Source organism: Hyperoodon ampullatus (assembly GCF_949752795.1).
Source record: "Hyperoodon ampullatus genome assembly, chromosome: 18".
Lineage (NCBI taxonomy): Eukaryota > Metazoa > Chordata > Mammalia > Artiodactyla > Ziphiidae > Hyperoodon > Hyperoodon ampullatus.
Window position 1 is genome coordinate 56,197,472 of NC_136931.1, and position 17,822 is coordinate 56,215,293.

At 50.2% G+C, this 17,822-nt stretch overlaps 1 protein-coding gene across 1 annotated transcript in view; it reads right to left on the reverse strand.

Moving 5' to 3' along the window:
- The window catches only part of VRK3 (VRK serine/threonine kinase 3), a gene marked incomplete at its 5' end in the record, with an annotated part of 37,010 nt that extends 21,805 nt beyond the window's left edge, over positions 1–15,205 (reverse strand). The window contains 4 exons of the mRNA XM_079723052.1: positions 353–417; positions 8,358–8,552; positions 9,912–10,061; positions 15,073–15,205. Of these exons, the coding sequence (XP_079579178.1) occupies positions 353–417; positions 8,358–8,552; positions 9,912–10,061; positions 15,073–15,205 (543 nt within the window). The remainder of the gene's footprint in view (positions 1–352; positions 418–8,357; positions 8,553–9,911; positions 10,062–15,072) is intronic.
- Positions 15,206–17,822: the final 2,617 nt, after the last annotated feature.

The window sequence follows — 17,822 nt, forward strand, 5'->3', positions numbered from 1 at the left end:
GCGAGCCTGGTTCAGGAGCACTCGCTCTGAACCACTCACACGGCCTCCATCTAGGGCCAAGGGAGGGCACCGACCCAGCCGTCTCAGGTTTCGGGCTCTTGCCCAGACACACAGCCAGAAAGCGTCAGAGCCAGGGCTCGTGGGTGGACCCGACTGCGGTTTCTGAGGGGCCCCATGTAGAAGAACCCAAGGCCCAGAGGGAAACGTGCCCCACCCAAGGCCCCACTGCTCCTTGCAGGCCAAGGCTGTGCTCTCTGGCTTGCCCAGCCCACAGAGGGGCTTGGAGGTCAGTGGTGCACTTGCTAAAGCCCCAAGCCCTCCCCTCAGTGCTGCTCCCCCAGGGGCCACTCACTAGTTTAAGTGAGAATCTTTGTTTCTGGGGACTTGACTCGCAGGCAAAGGTGGCGTTGGGCTCAGCTGTGGGTGGACAAAATGAGCAAGGTTATTATCTAGAGGGAAGGTGAGGGTCATTGTCCTCAGAGCAACGAGCAGCAGTTGCGGTTAATGGAGTCCCACAGGGTCAAGTGCATTCTCGACTTTCATGACCTGCTCCTTCCTACTTTCAAACAGCTTCTTTCTTTCTCTCTCTGTTAACACACAGCTGTGCACAAAAGGTAATTAACCGCGAGACTGCTCTCCTCGGAAAGGCCTGCGCGCAAGGCTGAACCTCGGCTGGTGTCTGCCAATCAGCTGGGAAGCTTCTAGGATTCCTAACCAATAAAAGGGGCTCCCGGCGCCCAAACCATTATGCTGAACACCTGCTTTCCTTCTGAGAGTAGAATTTTGGTACCTGCCAGGCAGAGGGTGCCTGTGGGACCAGCATCCAATAAAAACCCTGGGCACTGAGTCTCTAATGAGCGTCCCTCCAATGAGCATTTCATGTGATGTCATACCTTGTTATGCATCCCGTGTGACTCCAAGGGGAGGGGACTCTGGAAGCTGGCGCTGGTTCCCCGGACTTACCCCATGTGCCTTATCCCTTTGCTGACTGTGCTGTGTCCTTCTGCTGTAATCAATTATGACACGAGTATGACTAGAGGCAGAGGCCTGCGGGTCCCCCCAGTCAATCACTGAACCCGGGGGTGGTCCTGGGGCCCCTGACTCAGCAGCATACTGCATTTGTCTGCATATATGGGTGTGTGGCTGAACCACAGTGACTCCATCTTGTCTGGGTCATCTTAGGCCCACTGTCCTACCCCCTCCCCTTTCTGCGTGGCAGATCTCTAGCCTACTCATGAGGAACGCACCCAAGCCAGATAAGTTCCTGATTAACTTTAAGCCTTCCTCTGAAAACTGGAAGAATGACTTTTGCCGACACAGATGGTTCACGGTCCACGAGGAATAATGGTTATGAGACCCCCCAGGGGAAGGAAAAACCCGGTTCCTGTTGGCGCAGACGTGCTTCTCCCTTAGAAGTCAGATTCTATCTTTAGCTTTGGCCCCTTTAAATCCCCCTGTACCCCTTCTGGCAGCACAGAGTGCAGTTGCAAATGCTTCCAGATCGCTGTCCGCAGGATCCTACCCGTATGTAAGGTACCCACAATAAACTTCGTAACTGTACTTTATGGAGCTGTCCACTTCGTTTTCTTCGATCTCAAAGTTCCTTTTCAGCTCAGGGGATACTATTCAATATCCCCGTCTTTGAACAATGCGTAAGTACCGTGTGATGGACGCAGATCCCCTTGGAGGAGGACCTGTTCCCCTAGCCCCACGCAACCTGGGGAGGCCACTGCAGCAGCCTTCAGCCCCTCAGGGATGCCCTCAGCTGCAAGTCCCAGGGCGGCCCATAGCCAAAGGCTGATGGAGGGGGATATAAAGGCCCAGCCATGTTGGCCTAACTCAGAACCACATTGAAGGACCGCTTCTGCTCCAGAGCCCCCATGGGGCCAGCCGAGGCGATCCCTGGGCTGCACCACCGCCTATTTCTGCCCCCTGCCCTACCACTTCCTTCCCCTCCCCCCTGCAGGAGCTGGTCCCTGGGGCACTTCCTCATCAACTCCCTACATGCTTGCCCCATCCTGCTTAATTACAAACCCTGCAAAGTCTACTGCACGCGCTAAGGGTGGGCTTTACACACATTGTTTCCTCTAGTGCTCAGGACAGCCCTAGGAAGGTCTAATACCATGTTATTGTTATTACTATTATGGTGGCTGTCATTGTTAGCTCCATTTTTTTTTTTTTTTTTGCGGTACGCGGGCCTCTCACTGCTGTAGCCTCTCCCGTTGCGGAAAACAGGCTCCGGACGCGCAGGCTCAGCAGCCATGGCTCACGGGCCCAGCCGCTCCGCGGCATGTGGGATCCTCCCGGACCAGGGCACGAACCTGCATCCCCTGCATCTGCAGGCGGACTCTCAACCACTGTGCCACCAGGGAAGCCCCATTTTTTTTTTTTTTAAGAGAGAAATGGAAAATTTTATTTGAGCCAAATTTGAGGATTATAACCTGGGAAAAGCATCTCAGAAAGCTCTGAGAACTGTTCCCTGTTAGCTCCACTTGACGGACGAGACAAGAAAGCCGAAGCTTAGTGAGGCCAAGTGACACGGGAGGCTTTGTGCTGCATAGATCTGGTCTCAAGCCCAGCCCCTCCATCAACTCTGTGACTTGGTGTGAGGTGCTTGGTGTGAGGTGCTAAACCTGTCTGGGCCTCCGCCCCATGTCAGTAAAGTAGGACTAATGAAGCCCACCCCTGAGATTGGATGCAAGGATTCAGAGGGGTCGGTAGGAATAACAATAGTACCAGCTGAGCAGTAATCATAGCCAGCTTCACCCGTTTTTGTTTTTGGCTATGCTGTGTGGCGTGTGGGATCTTAGTTCCCTGACTAGTGACTGAACCTGGGCCCTTGGCAGTGAAAGCGTGGAGTCCTAACCACTGGACCGCCAGGGAACACCCCAGCTTCACCCTTTGTAATAGCTGCTCAATGACGCCCCCACCACAGCCCAGCATCACACTGGGCACCCCGGGAGCGCTCAGTGTGTGGCAGCTTTTAAAATATAATCAGCCGCGGGCCCACAGCTGGTGAGTGGCACAGCGGCTCTGGCCGAGGTCTAGCTCACTCCCAGGAGCTCATGAACCGAGCCATCGCCATCCGTCCCAGCTGGCTCCCTGCGTCCTCCTCCCTTTTCTCTCTTCTTTCCCACCCTTCCTAACCATCCAGGTTGGTGTTGTCTGAGACACTGAGCTAAGGGGCAGGGAGGTGACAAAGTTACCTAGAAGCCACCCTTGCCTTCAAGAAGCTCCAGCTGGAGCCGGGCAGGAACCAGGGCTTACAGATTTAAGGCCAAAGGTGACCTGAGCCCAGCCTAAAGGAGGGAAATGTGGAAAGATCATGGATCTTGGGGGAGAGAGGCATCCTTCCCACCTGTGGGGAGGGGGTTTGGGGGGCATCTTTGAGGGGCATGCAGGAAATGGCCGAGGCACCTCTCAGACATAAAAACAGTACCTGCCTCAGAGTTACCTCAAGGTCCGAGGAAAAGCCCCACTCAACGAACCACATGCCTGACACTCAGAAGCAGGCAGAACAGCTGGCAATTTAAATACGCTTTTCCTGCACTGCTCTGCAGATCATGAAGGGCTTTTCCCCTCCACTCTTCTCACTGGCCCTCCCGCCGACTGCCGGGGAGTCAGCTGGGCGATTCCCATTACAGAGAGGAATCGACGGAGGAGCAAGGGCAGTGGGCTTGGCCGAGGGCCTCAGCAGAGCCGGGCTGTAAACCTGGCTCCAGACCCTGCGACCTGGGAGACCCCTGCTTGATGCAAACCTGATACGTGTATGGAAAGTCCCTACGTGTGACAAATGCAGACAGGGGTGTGGCAGGCAGGCAGGTGGGAGCCTCTGATGGCCAAGAGACAGGCGACATTGAACTTGGAGCAACAATGCTGCGCTGGAATCCAACATAACCAGAATAACAACAGGAGGCGTTCATACGGTGCTTTTGCTATTTTCCTGCTCATCGTTCTACTCATTCAACTCTCACAACGACAACCCCGTGAGGTCGGTGTTACTACACTCTCCATTTTGCAGGTGAGGAAACTGAGGCACAAGGTCATGACATCCCTCGAGGACGATCAGACAACGAGCAGCCGGCAGAGGCAGAAGGCTAACTCAGCTGGTCTGCCTGTGCTTTCCCACCTCCCCAAACCTGGCTGGGGACTCCGGGCATCCCATGCCCCACCGTCAGCAACACCAGGATCCTGACGCTTCCTGCGCGGGTTTCCAGCCTCCCAGTCTTTGCCTGTGCCGTGCCTCTGCCTGGCCTGCCCTTCTCTGGCCCAACCTTTGTTGTGGGCACAGCTGAAAGGTGCTTTAATAAAAGAACAGTGATTCCACCTGACAGTTACCAGCTGACAGGGTCTCTCTGTCTTTGGAGGGCACGTCTGGGACGGCCTGACTCCGTGGTTCTCAACCGTGGGCGGTTCTGCCCCCCAGTGGGCGTCTGGCCATGTCTGGAGACAGTTTTGGTTGTCACGACTGGGAGAGGGGAGGGGTGAAGGTCGAGGACGCTGCCAAGCACCCTATCGTGCGCGGGACAGGCCCCCACAATGAACGCCAAGGTGCCGGGGCTGAGAGTGTACTGCGTACGTAAAACAAGCCCTAAAGGACCCCTGGGGGACCCCTCGAAGAGGGAGGCAACCATTCTCCCGGAGCAGCTGAAACCGAGGACCAGGGAGAGGCTCAGGGCTGCCACTGGGAGAAATACGTCGTGTTAAGGGGCTGCAGGTGGAGAGAACCAATGGCGAGTCTTTGCCGGTGTGATTAAATTAAGGGTCCTGTGCTGTGGGGACTGTCTTGGATGATCCAGGGGGCCCTAATGTAATCCTACAAGCGTCCTTATAAAGAGGGAGGCAGAGGGAGGTTTGACCACAGAAGAGGAGAAGGCGATGTGATGGTGGAAGCAGAGCCTGAGGTGACGTGCTTTGAGGATGGAGGAAGCCACAAGCCGAGGGATGCAGGCGGCCTCTGGGAGCTGAACAGGCAAGGAAACGGATTTGCCTCGAGAGCCTCTTGGAAGGACTAGCCCTACCCATATCTATTTTTAAAAAATTTTATTTTTATGGCCGCAACACACAGCATGCAGGTTCTTAGTTCCCTGACCAGGGATCGAACCCGTGCCCCCTGCAGTGGAAGTGCGGAGTCTTAACCACTGGACCACCAGGGAAGTCCCTTCGCCCGTATCTTAACTTTAGCTCCGTGAGACTGATTTCAGTCTTGTGACCTCCACAACTAGAAGAGAATAAATGTGTGCTGTCTTCAGCCACTAAGTTTGTGGTGATTTGTGATGGTGGCCACAGGAAATGAATACAAGCCCTGAACCTCCATCCACAGGGGGGCAGGCCGGGACTTGAATCCCAGTTGCTTCTCAGAAACAACTCTCCACGCATACCGCAGCTGCAGGGATTTACATGGTTGCCTCGGTGATAGGTCTCCCAAGCTGGGCCAGGGAGACCAGGGAGGATGACGTTATAATTCAGTGTTTCACAGAGTAAGAGAGAGTGCCAACTCACAGGGCTGTTATGGGAATCAGATGAGTTAACAGACAAAGAACTTAGCGGGGGGTGGGGCGGCCCAGAGTGGGCTGGAAGTGTCAGCTGCTATAATAAAAATCACCATTCTGGTTGCTGCTGTTGTTTTACTCTCACTGTTTTCAACTACATCTTCCCGACTGGTGCAAACTGGCAGAAGCCAAAGGCAACCTGTCCTGGGGTAATGCCACTCTGAGGCACATCCACATGCAGCCCCCTCCCCACTGTGCCCGAGCCAGCACCCGGGCCTCGCACCAGGCAGGTATCTGCGGGAGAATGAATGATGCTGGCGGGCGGGGAAGGGGTCTGATCAAACAACCCGAGACACAAAAGGTGAAGACACATGGCCCAGAGCATTTCCTTCCTAACCTTCCCCTGTGGGTTTCTGATGTGAGGACACAGCTGGTTTTTTCCCTTCAGATGCCTCCTGCCTTGTTTGTCTTTCTTCTCCCTCTTGCTTCCCGGCCCTCTGGGCCTCTCCCCAGCCTTCTCTCTCCCCAGCCTTTCTTGCTGTTGGTTCTGCCCCTCTATCCTTTCTCTTCCTCTCGTTCCTTCTCACCCCGATTCCCTCCTCCTCCCTCCTCCCTCCCTCCCTCTCTTGTGGTGTAATGGTTACGAATTACACCTAGGTTCAAATCCCAGCTCTGTCACTTTGAGGCTGTGTGACCTTGGGCGAGTGGCTTCCCCTCTCTGTGCTCCAGCTGTAAGACGAAGTAACACGAGTGCCTCCCTCCTAGCGTGGCTGGGAGCATTAAATGGGCCCCGGAACCGCGCCTGGCATGGAGTGAGTGCTCCCTCGTGTCCCGTTATGCTCTCCTCTCTCCCTCCCTCGCCCTGTCCCTCCATGACTAATGCTACCTGCCTCCGCCTGAGGAGACCCCTTTACCGTTTTCCAAGCTCACCGCCTCTGTCCCTTCTCACCATTTGGGACCAACAGCCCCAGGAGGTGGGCAGGACACCATCTCTCACTTTCCCAACTGGGACATCAAGGCAGAGCTGCTTGCTCAGGATCACTCAGTGTGCCAGAGCCAAGTCACGACCCCACCTGGGTCTGTTTCTTTTCTTTTTTTTGGCCTTACCGCACGGCACGTGGGATCTTACCTCCCTGTCCAGGGATCGAACCCAGGTCCTCTGCAGTGGAAGCGCAGAGTCCTAACCACTGGACCACCAAGGAAGTCCCCACCTGGGTCTGTCTCAAATGTGGCTGCCCTGTCCCCCTGCCCAGGCTCTGAGGCAGGATGGCCAACCTGAGGCTCGAAATTGCCGGCACCCATGTCTGGCCGGCCGGTGCTTCCAAATCAGAGATTTCCTCTCAAAATCCCGATCTCTGGCTTTTCCTGCAAGCTTGGAAGCTCTCTGGAGCCAGATCTCTGTCTAGTCATTAACACCCCTGGGCTTCATTTTCCTTATCTAGAAAATGGGGATAATGATCTTGCTGACGTCATGAGGCTGTCGTGAGAATTAAACGGTTTAAGAAGTATAAAGCAAACGTATGTCCACGTGAAAACCTGTACATGCACGATCACAGCAGCATTATTCATCATGGCCTGGAGTGGACACAGTCCAAACATCCACCAACTGATAAACAGATCAACCAGATGTGATATATACACACCCTGGAATCTTATTCGGCCATAAAACAGAAGGAAGTTCTGACAAAGGTGACAACATGGTTGGACCTTGAAAACATCGTGCTGAGGGGAAGAAGCCAGACACAAAAGGCCACAGAGAGTATCACTCCATTTATCTGAAATGTGCAGAATAGGCAAATCCATAGAGACAAAGTAGATTAGTGGTTGCCAGGGGCTGGCGAGGGGAGGAGGATGAGAGTAACTGGTAAAGGTACAGGGTTTCCTTTTGGGGTGACAGAAATACTCTGGAACTAGATGGTGGTGACGGATGCGCACCATCGTGAATCTACTAAAACCCACTGAACTGTAGACTTTAAAATGGTGAATCTTATGTTATATGAATTTTATCTCAATTTTAAAAAATGCAAAAACCCTCATAAAACCACATAAAGTGCTTAGAACAAGGCCTGGCCTGGAGTAAGCACTCAGTTAATGCTAGGCTGATTAATACTAACATTTCCAGTGCAGTTATTTTGTCCTTCATTGTAACACGTTGTCTTGCTGGTATTTTTTGTTCAACTATTGTTTTGTTTAACTTTTAAGCCCAGCCCTGCTTCTTCCCATCCCACGGATAAGAAAGCCTGGAGCTCCCTCTTTTGGTGACGGCAGAGATTCAAACCACATGACGCCGTGGCCCGGGCAGAACCCTCACCCCAGCCCTGTCCCTTAACCACAGTAAAAACCGGGGCTAGGTGCTCTTCCTTGTTCTCACAGAGCTTCTCCCCCCACCAGAGATCTCAATTACGCAAGCAGTAAACCTTTCATATCCTCATCGGTCTCAACATTCAAACCAAATTTGGAGGAAGGGTCCATCCAATCTCTGCAGGACAGACAGAACAGTGATCACTGTCCTTATCTTCCGGCCACCCTGGGCCTGCACTCCCACGTGACAACAGTAGGTCGCGGTGGAGAAGAGTGTCCTCTTTATCCAGGGCACATGCGCTTTGGTTGGCCACAGTCCCCACCACTCCCAATCGCCTGACTCCCAGCCTCCTGCACTCATTTACTCTACCTTCCCAGCCGCTGTAGGTGCATAGGTTTGCAGTCCCAGCTCTAAGAGAAAGCTGCCTCGAGGCAGGTCTGCAGCTGGGATACGGCTCCATCTCCATTCTCAGAAAGTGGTTCCCTCCCCTTTGCCTTGGCTCCAAGATGGCCTGACCCAGCCCAGCCCAGCCCAGCACCTGCCCACCTGTGGACAGAGTGTACCTTCATAGAGAATGCCCTGGCCATCCCTGCTCTGGAGGCATCTCAGCTTCCAGTGCCAGCCACTCTTGTCTATCAGCACCGTCCCCTCTGGCAAAGCCTTGAGCGAGGTGGTCACCCGGCTCCGCTTCAGTGTCTGAGGGCTCTGCCTGGTTGTCTGAGGGCTGCTCCGGGAGGTTGGGGATCTGCTCCAGCACCCTGCAGGAGGATGGTGAGAATAAAGAAAAGGTGGCATCCGGGAGAGAAAAGTTGGGTGCGTAATCAGACGGCGTTCATAATACTGTTCATTTATTCATTTGTCCATTCAACAAAAGCTTCCTCGGACCTTTCACGGATCCTGTGTGCTGAAGCTGGGGACCCGGACATGAGTTGGATCTGGACCCTTCCCTCGGGAGCCTCTAATTTGGTGGGGGAGACTGACCTGGACACAGCTGGTCAGAACTGAGTCTGAGACAGGGCAGTACAGAGGAATATGAGAAAGAGACTGACTGTGCCTGCAAAAGTCAGGAGAGGCTTCGTGGAGGAGGGGACATTTGAGTTGGGTCCTATTGGATGAGTAGAAGTTTGCCAGAGAGGAAAAAAAAAAAAAACATGCTAGACATTCAACCCAAAACGTCCTAAAACAGGACCTGGCTTTGTGCTGAGCATGAAGAGGGGCCAGACATTTGTTAGACTGAGGCCCTGCCCTTGAGGGGCTCCTAGACTGGCAAGACAATGCGGGCGGTGTGGTGAGATAGGGACACAGGAAAAGATATTACCTGCTTCACTCCTCCCAGCCGCCATCCACCCAAGGTACAGATGGGAAGAGGCCGTGGGGCCCAGAGAATAACAAGGGAGAAAGAGGAGACACTGAAGGGCTGTGACTTGAGATCCGAAGACCCAGTGGGAAGGAGACGGGCATATGGTCCTCACCCTTCCCTGCTCACTGGCTGGCACAGGGCTTACACAAATGAGTCCACCCAGTCCCTGTCCACGGGGGACTCTCAGTCCAGCAAGCGAGGCAGAAAGGGACATGGAGCCTGGAGGAGACATGAACTCAAATGAGGACATCACTGGCACCGTGGGAGCCCAGACAAAGAGGACAAAGAGAGGGTCTGGAGGGAGATGAGGTGGACTTGATCCAGCCTATGGCATTCAGGAAAGGCTTCCTAGAGATCTGACCCTGAGTGCTGGAAAGAAGAGAGGCCCCTGGGCTGAAGGAACAGACATAGCCAAGACCAGAAGCTGAAAACCCTGAAAAGTTATTTCCAAAAGTGAGTTTTCTGTGTACAGGGTTGTGGTGAGAGATAAAGGAGGAACCAGACCATAGTCTCAGAGGTCAGGCTGAAGAGCCCAAACAGTGGGGCGATGGGGACGGTAGGGGGCTGTGAGCAGGGAGGGGTGAGGTCACCTCTGGCCATGTAGAGATGGACTGGAGGGGGAGCCTGTGGGCTGAAAGGTGGGGGAGGATCCTGGGAGGAGGGTCCAAGCAGGCGTATGTGATGCCTGAGCAGAGGCATGATGCCTCAAACATTGTCAGATGACCCTCCTTTTCCCCATACTGAGCATAACTCTCACCTTTGGGTTTCTCACAGGTACTCAAGGTATCTTCAGATTTAGAACTGTCACCTTCTGAGAGAAGGGATGATGGGGGAGAGGAAGCACAGATGAGCCATTTCACTTTCTTGGGAGATATTTCAGAACTGGTGTTGCTCCTTCTCCTTGAGCCTAGAGAAAGGAAGACCGAATGCAGACTGGAGTTACAGAAGTCCTTTCCAGGAACCATTAAACCAGAAACCCTGAGGTCATATTCAAAACTCTTCCCTTTGACCCTCACAGCCAAGTTTTACTCCTATCACCTAAATAATGTAAACAAACTTTCCTTTGTTTTAGTTATTCTTTCCTAAGAGAGGCTTGGCCTCTCTTTTATATCCTCAAGCACTTTATCACAGTAGGGTCTCCTTTAGGTAATTTCTTCAGATCTGTCTTCCAGTTCACTGTTCTCCTTCAGAGTGTCTAGTCTGGAGTTTAAACCATCCAATGAGTTTCTGATTGCCATGATGATATTTATTTTTATCATCAAAGATTTTATTTGGTTCTTTTAAAATCTGCCTAATCGTTTCTAACTAGCTTTTGTTCCTTCACTGTACCTTCAATTACTTCTTTTATTTCCGTAAACATAATAAATGTGCTTTGTACATATTCTCATCTGTTAATTCCAAGGTCTCTGGTCATTGCAGGTCTGATTCTATAGTTTGTGTTTCTCCTGGCAGCGGCTTGTTTCCTGGTATCTTTGTTAATTGGTTGGGAGCTGATGTGCCTGTTGGAAGTCTAAGGTCTGTCTTTAAAGGATGTTCCACAAGAAAAGATTTGCCTCTGCTGGGGTGGGGGGCACCCACTACTCATCACTTTATACTAACTTTTCTGCTTGGAGTTTTGGGGGGCCACACAGTATGAATTCTGGCCCCAAACTGGTAAGGATGTGAGTTCTTGGTTAGGAGTTCTCAGAGAGGACATTTTTCACTCACAATCAAGGCTGAGACAGACAAATGTCTCCACATATTTTCTCTGTGGAGCAATTTTTTTTTTTACCACTGAAAAGTCCCAGATTTTAGAGGAGGTTTCCAATCTCACCCCTGTGCTGCTCAGGCCCTATGCTTTGTCTCCTATACCCCATTAAAACCCAGGCTCAAGGCCACCAATGACCAGGACACAGCCCAGGACCAATACCCCCTATAGCATTTGCTTAGCCCTGTGTGTCTGTGTTCTTTCTTTTCTTTTTTCTTTTCTTTTCTTTCTTTCCTTCCTCCCCTCCTTCCTATTCCTTTCTTTTTTCTTTCCTTCCTTCCTTTCCTTTCCTTTTCTTTCTTTCTTTCCTTCCTCTGTCTCTCTCTCTCTCCCTCCCTCCCTATCTATTTATTTATTTATTGCCTGCATTGGGTCTTAGTTGTGGCAAGCAGGATCTTTTGTTGCAGCATGCAGCCTCTTTGTTGCAGCGCGCGGGCTTCTCTCTAGTTGTGATGCATGGGCTCCAGAGCAAGCGGGCTCTCTAGGTGTGGCGTGAGGGCTCCAGAGCACATGGGTTCTGCAGTTGGGGTGCATGGGCTTAGTTGCCCCGTGGCATGTGGGATCTTAGTTCCCTGACCAGGGATCGAACCAGCGTCCCCTGCATTGCAAGACGGATTGTTAACCACTAGACCACCAGGGAAGTCCCTGTGTTATCTTATTGTTGCTCACTTCCATGTAATTACCTTACTTTCCTACCATTCAGCCCTATGAATATAAAGATATTCTTTATATTTTATCCAGCATTTTGTGGTGTGCTGAGCCATAAGGGACTCTTCCTTATCATCTAGTCTGCCGTATTACTAAAACCAGAAGTCTTCTTTCAGTTGACACTACCTCAGCCAGCATACTTGGTCTCTGGACTCCTGGAATGGCCTCCTAACTGGTTTCCATGCCTCCAATCTCCTTTCCACACGTAGCATTCAGAGAGGTCTCTTCAAAATGCACATCATACTGTGTCTCCCATTTGGCGGAAATTCTTCCATGGCTCCTCACCACATCAGTGATTACTAAACTCCTTACCCACGGTCTACAAGGCCCCACGTGTCTGCCCCCAGTACAGCTGTCCTTCTTTACTTCTCCAACATGTATGGCTCTTCCCCATACCATGCCTCGATGCCTGAATTCCTGTTCCGACCCCCTCACCTTGCCCCCAGTCTTCACTTGGCTAACTCTTATCATCCCTAGATCTCGGCTCAAACATTACCCACCTAGGGAGGCCTTCCCTGACCCTCCCAGAAACACATCTCCCTTATGTGTGTTCTGTGGTCCATCCATTGCCCTTCTGTTATCATGCACTCAACTAATAATTGTTTATTCAATGTCTGTTTGCCTTACCAGCCACCAAAATCTCTGAGAGAGCAGAAACCAGGTCCATCTCACCTGTTACTACATCCCTGGGGACAAAGACAGCACCTAAGTACACAATAGGCAGTCCAAGTATGTTTGTTGCCTGATGACTGGGTGGATGAACAATGAATGAGGCCCAAGGCTGGCATTAGGGAAGGCTGGGGTTAAGGACTCAGGATCTGATGGATGGACCTAGAGATTATCATACTAAATGAAGTAAGTCAAACAGCGAAAAACAAATATCATATGATATCACACATGTGGAATCTAAAAAAAAAAATGATACAGGACTTCCCTGATGGTGCAGCGGTTAAGAATCCACCTGCCAATGCAGGGGACACGGGTTTGAGCCCTGGTCCGGGAAGATCCCACATGCCGCGGAGCAACTAAGCCCGTGTGCCACAACTACTGAGCCTGCGCTCTAGAGCCCGTGAGCCACAACTACTGAGCCGTGTGCCACAACTACCGAAGCCTGCACACCTAGAGCCCGAGCTCCACAAGACAAGCCAATGAGAAGCCCGCACACCACAGGAAGAGCAGCCCCCGCTTGCTGCAACTAGAGAAAGCCCGTGTGCAGCAACGAAGACCCAACACAGCCAAAAATAAATAAATAAATTTATACAAAAAAATGATAGATGAACTTATTTACAAACAGAAACAGACTCACAGTCTTCAAAAACAAACTTATGGTTACCAAAGGGGAAATGTGTGTGGGAGGGATAAATTAGGAGTTTGGGATTAACATACACACCACTATATATAAAACAGATAATCAGCAAGGACCTACTGTACAGCAGAAGGAATGCTACTCAATATTCTGTAATAACCTATATGGGAAAAGAATCTGAAAAAGAATGGATATATGTATATGTATAACTGAATCACTTTGCTGTACACCTGAAACTAACACAACATTGTAAATCAACTATACTCCAATATAAAATGAAAATGGGAACCAAAACCATACACTAAGGATGAGGAGAAAGACAGGAGGAGCCTGGGTCCCTTACGGCATCATGGGGAGCCTGGGTCCCTTACGGCATCATGGGGACACCATCCCTACACTGGACTGTCCCCTCCCGACTTTTTGTTAGAAAGAAAAACAAACCCATTCATTTGTTTAAACTCTTGAAGTAGTGTTTTCTGTTACTTGCAGCCAAACACACTCCCAAATGATAAAACAAATGTTGCTGAACTTTCTGCCACGTATGCCAACTTCCTTCTGTGGCCTTCAGATAAGCAAATCCACTTCGATTTACCAATGTAGGATCTGTGCTTGGGCTTTCCATTGGCCGGGACCTACTGCTGATATTTCATTCATTCAGTCAACCAATCAATAAGATTTCTCAGCATCCAACTCTGTGTCAGGCACAGTCCTGGATGCTATGCAAACAACAGGTTACAAACCACAATCAACAGAGCTTACAAACCACGATAAACTCCTATCCTTACAGAGCTTAAAGATGAGGAGCAATATAAATGAGTAAAATAACATATTTAATACGGTTGATACAAGTACTGAAAGGCAAGATAAAGCAGGGGCAGGGGACAGGGGCTGTCACATGTAGGAAGATGCAATTTAATTAGAGGTGTCAGGGAAGGCCTCTCTGAGCAGGCAACAATTGCATAAAGACCTGAAGAAAGTGAGGGGGGTCATGCACCAGATGAGGGAAGAACCACCCAGAGAGAGAGAACAGCAAGTGCAACAGCTTAGAGGTCCAGGATTAGGAGATGAGCTCTGAGAGACAGGGACCTGATCATGTCAGGCTTAACCTGGAAAGGTAGTGAGCAGGGGAATGACAGGGTCCGACTTTGTTTTAACAGGGTCCGTCAGGCTGCCACTTGAAGAGAGCTGCAGGGAACAGAGAAGCAGCAGGGAGACCAGGGGAAGAAAGCTTCTACAATATTGGTGAGGTGAGGGTGAGATGGATCAGGGTGGTGGCAGGAAGTGGTCCAATTCGGCATTGAGTTTTTTTTTAAAATAAATTTATTTATTTATTTTTGGCTGCACTGGGTCTTCGTTGCTGCTCACAGGCTTTCTCTAGTTGAGGTGAGTGGGGGCTACTCTTCATTGTGGTGCACGGGCTTCTCATTGCGGTGGCTTCTCTTGTTGCGGAGCACGGGGCTCTAGGCGCAAAGCCTTCAGTAGTTGTGGCACATGGGCTCAGTAGTTGTGGCTTGTGGGATCTAGAGCGCAGGCTCAGTAGTTGTGTCGCACGGGCTTAGCTGCTCCGCGGCATGTGGGACCTTCCCGGACCAGGGATCGAACCTGTGTCCCCTGCATTGGCAGGTGGATTCTTAACCACTGTGCAATCAGGGAAGTCCTCGGCATTGACTTTTAAAGGGAGAGCTGATGAGATCTGCTGGAGGACTGCAGTCATGGGGTGGGAGAGAAAGAGGACTTGAGGATGACTCCATGGTCTGAGAAACCAAATAAGCTGAACTGCTGTTACCTTGATGGGATAGTCTATGGAAGGGGCAGGCGGGGGGTGGCAGTCATATCAGGAGCTTAGTTCTGAGCACGCGGAGACACTTCCGGGACATCCAATGGATGTCAAGCAGGGAGTCTGATATACATGAATGTAGATTTCAGGGGAGGAGTCCAAGCTGGAGACAGAAATGCATGAGTTGTCAACTTCAGAGCCATGAGCCTGATAAAATGCCAAGAAACTCTGTATAGGGAGAGCCTGAGCTCTGGGCTCCTCCGGTATCCATGCAGGGTCAGGCAGACTGCAAAGGTGTCTGTCCTTCCTTCCGAAACGCACACACGCACGCACACACGTCACCCCTCCTAAAGGGAGAAGCATAAAGCCCTGGTTCTTACCTTGGGAGGATGACATAGACGGCCTGACAAAGGTCTGGGACCCCTCGTGCTCCTCTGTAGGCAGAGGTTTTCCGCAGTAGGGGCAGAATTTGAAAGTTGCTTCAACATCTTTGCCACAGTCTGGACAGATCATGCTAGAAAACAGAAGTGGGGTGCGGGGACAGGAAGCTGAAAGAAAACTTAATCCACTGCTGACGAGTAGTCACCTGAGTTCCCCATGATGATGAGATTACAGAAAGAAGAAAAGTTATCATACCTGGAATACCCTCTCCCAGAAAGTGGCCACATCTTTTTTTTTCTTTTTTGGCTGCACTGCACGGCATGTGTGATCTTAGTTCCCTGGCCAGGGATCGAACCCGTGCCCCCTGCAGTGGAAGTGCAGCATCTTAACCACTGGACCACCAGGGAATTCCCAGAAAGTGGCCACTGGTAAAATGAGTTCTCAGGGACTTCCTGGTGGTCCAGAGGTTAAGACTCTGCACTTCCACTGCAGGGGGCGTGGGTCTGATCTCTGGTCAGGGAACTTAGATCCCGCGTGCCGCATGCTGTGGCCAAGGGGGGGAAAAAAAAAAAAAAAGAGTTCTCGCCCCATGTCCAGCCTCTAGCCACCTGTCTCTCCCTAATGGCCCAGGGCAGGTACAAAGCAGAACAAATGCAGAGTGAAACTGCAGAGCTCACAAAAGATATGAGAATGCCTTGAGGTCAATAAAAGTTCTGCAGATCAGCTCCAATCATGGAAGCATTGAGGGTCTTCAACTGTAATTGTGATGCTCATTTCTTGAACCATGTTATGGGGAAGGTAGAGACCGTTAGTGCTCACCAGATATCCACATCCTCCCCTTCACTTCTCAGGATCTTTTGCAGTGAGATTGGGGCCACTAGTTCTGGCTACTTCTGGCCAATGGGGTGTGAATGGAAGTCACTTCCTGGCTGAGGCAGTTAAGAGCCCAAGTACCTCCTCTGTCCACCCGTCCTCTGCAGATATGGCCCAGAGGGTCCATACTCCAGATGGCATAGGTACAAGATGAAGCAGGGCTGCCTGGTCCACGTCGCAATCTCATGATGGGCAAACAAACTTACATTGTATTAAGCCACTAAGATTTCAGGGTTTACTTGCTACTGCAGCACATCCTACCCTATCCTGACTAACTTAGAGGGATAACGGGTGTTCACTACATTATCCTCTAAGCCTTGTGTATTTCTGGAATACTTCCTAATACCTTAAAAAATCAAAGGCAAAATCACACATAGAGCCTACAACAAATGAGGATACAGCAGGTGTATTCATTTGCTTGGGCAGCCACAACTCAATACCATGGACTAGGTGGCTTAAACAACAGGAATTTATTTTCTCACAATTTTGGAGGCTAGAAGTCTGAGATCGAGGTATCAGCAACTTTGGCTTCTTCTGAGGCCTCTCTCCTTGACTTGCAGATGGCTGCCTTCTCACTGTGTCCTCACACGGTTGTCCCTCTGTCTGTGTTCTAATCCCCTCTTCTTATTGGATTAGGGCCTATGGTAGTCTGTTTGAGTGGCTATAATAAAATATCACAGACTACTGGGTGGCTTACAATCAACAGAAATTTATTTCTCACAGTTCTGGAGACTGGGATGTCCAAGATCAAGGTGCCACCGTGGCTGGGTTATGGTAAAGGCCCTCTTGTGGGCTACAGACTGACAACTTCACCCTGTGTCTTCACATGCAGGAAGGGGCTGGGGAGCTCTCTGGGTCTCTTTTATAAGGGCACTAATCCCATTAATGAGAGCTCCACCCTTACGACCTACCCACCTCCCAAAGGCCCCACCTCCTAATACCATCACATTGGGCATTTCATTTCAACATATGAATTTTGGGGGGGGGGGTGACACAAACGTTCAGACCACAGCAGGCCCACCCTAAAGACCTCGCTTTAATTACCTCTTTAAAGGCCCTATCTCCAAATACAGATGCTTTCTGAGATACTCAGGGTTAGAGTTTCCTAAAAATATGAATTTTTGCGGGATACAACTTAGCCCATAAGAGCAGGATGAAACTAGTTCATAAATGAAGCAGAGAAACTCAACAGGGATGACAGTGCAATAGGCATTTCCAATGAATATATTTTAAACAGCAGAAAAAAGCAAAATTATTTTATTTGTTTTTTATTCTAAGATTCAGTGTACAGTCCCAGTTATAAGCTGGGATATCAAAATCGAAGTCAAAATAAACTTGTGCTTGTGACTTCATTTTGCCTTGCAAGACAAAGTTCTTTTCTTTTTACTTCCATTTATTTACCTTTGACAAATAACAACTGTCTATATTTAAAGTGTACAACTTGTTTATATATGTGTGTATATATATATAAATAATTCTAATTTGCCATATATGTATATATGACAAATTAAAATTATAACAGGGTGATCATAGTTCAGACATACAAAAATGGAACTGGGCAGCCATTGAGGATCTGGTCTCAGGACTTCCCTGCAACACCGAGAACTTGAACTTTCTGTGAACTATACCTAACCCAAGGACACCAGCCATTTTTAAAACATCTGCTACCTGGAACCTTGTGTCTCAGGGTTGTTCCCCCTTGTAAAGATGCAACCATTCTGACCCCAACCAATCCTTGCTTAACAAACACCCTACTTCTTGCCAGCTTGATTTTTTTTAACATCTTTATTGGAATATAATTGCTTTACAATGGTGTGTTAGTTTCTGCTTTATAACAAAGTGAATCAGCTATACATATACATATATTCCCGTATCT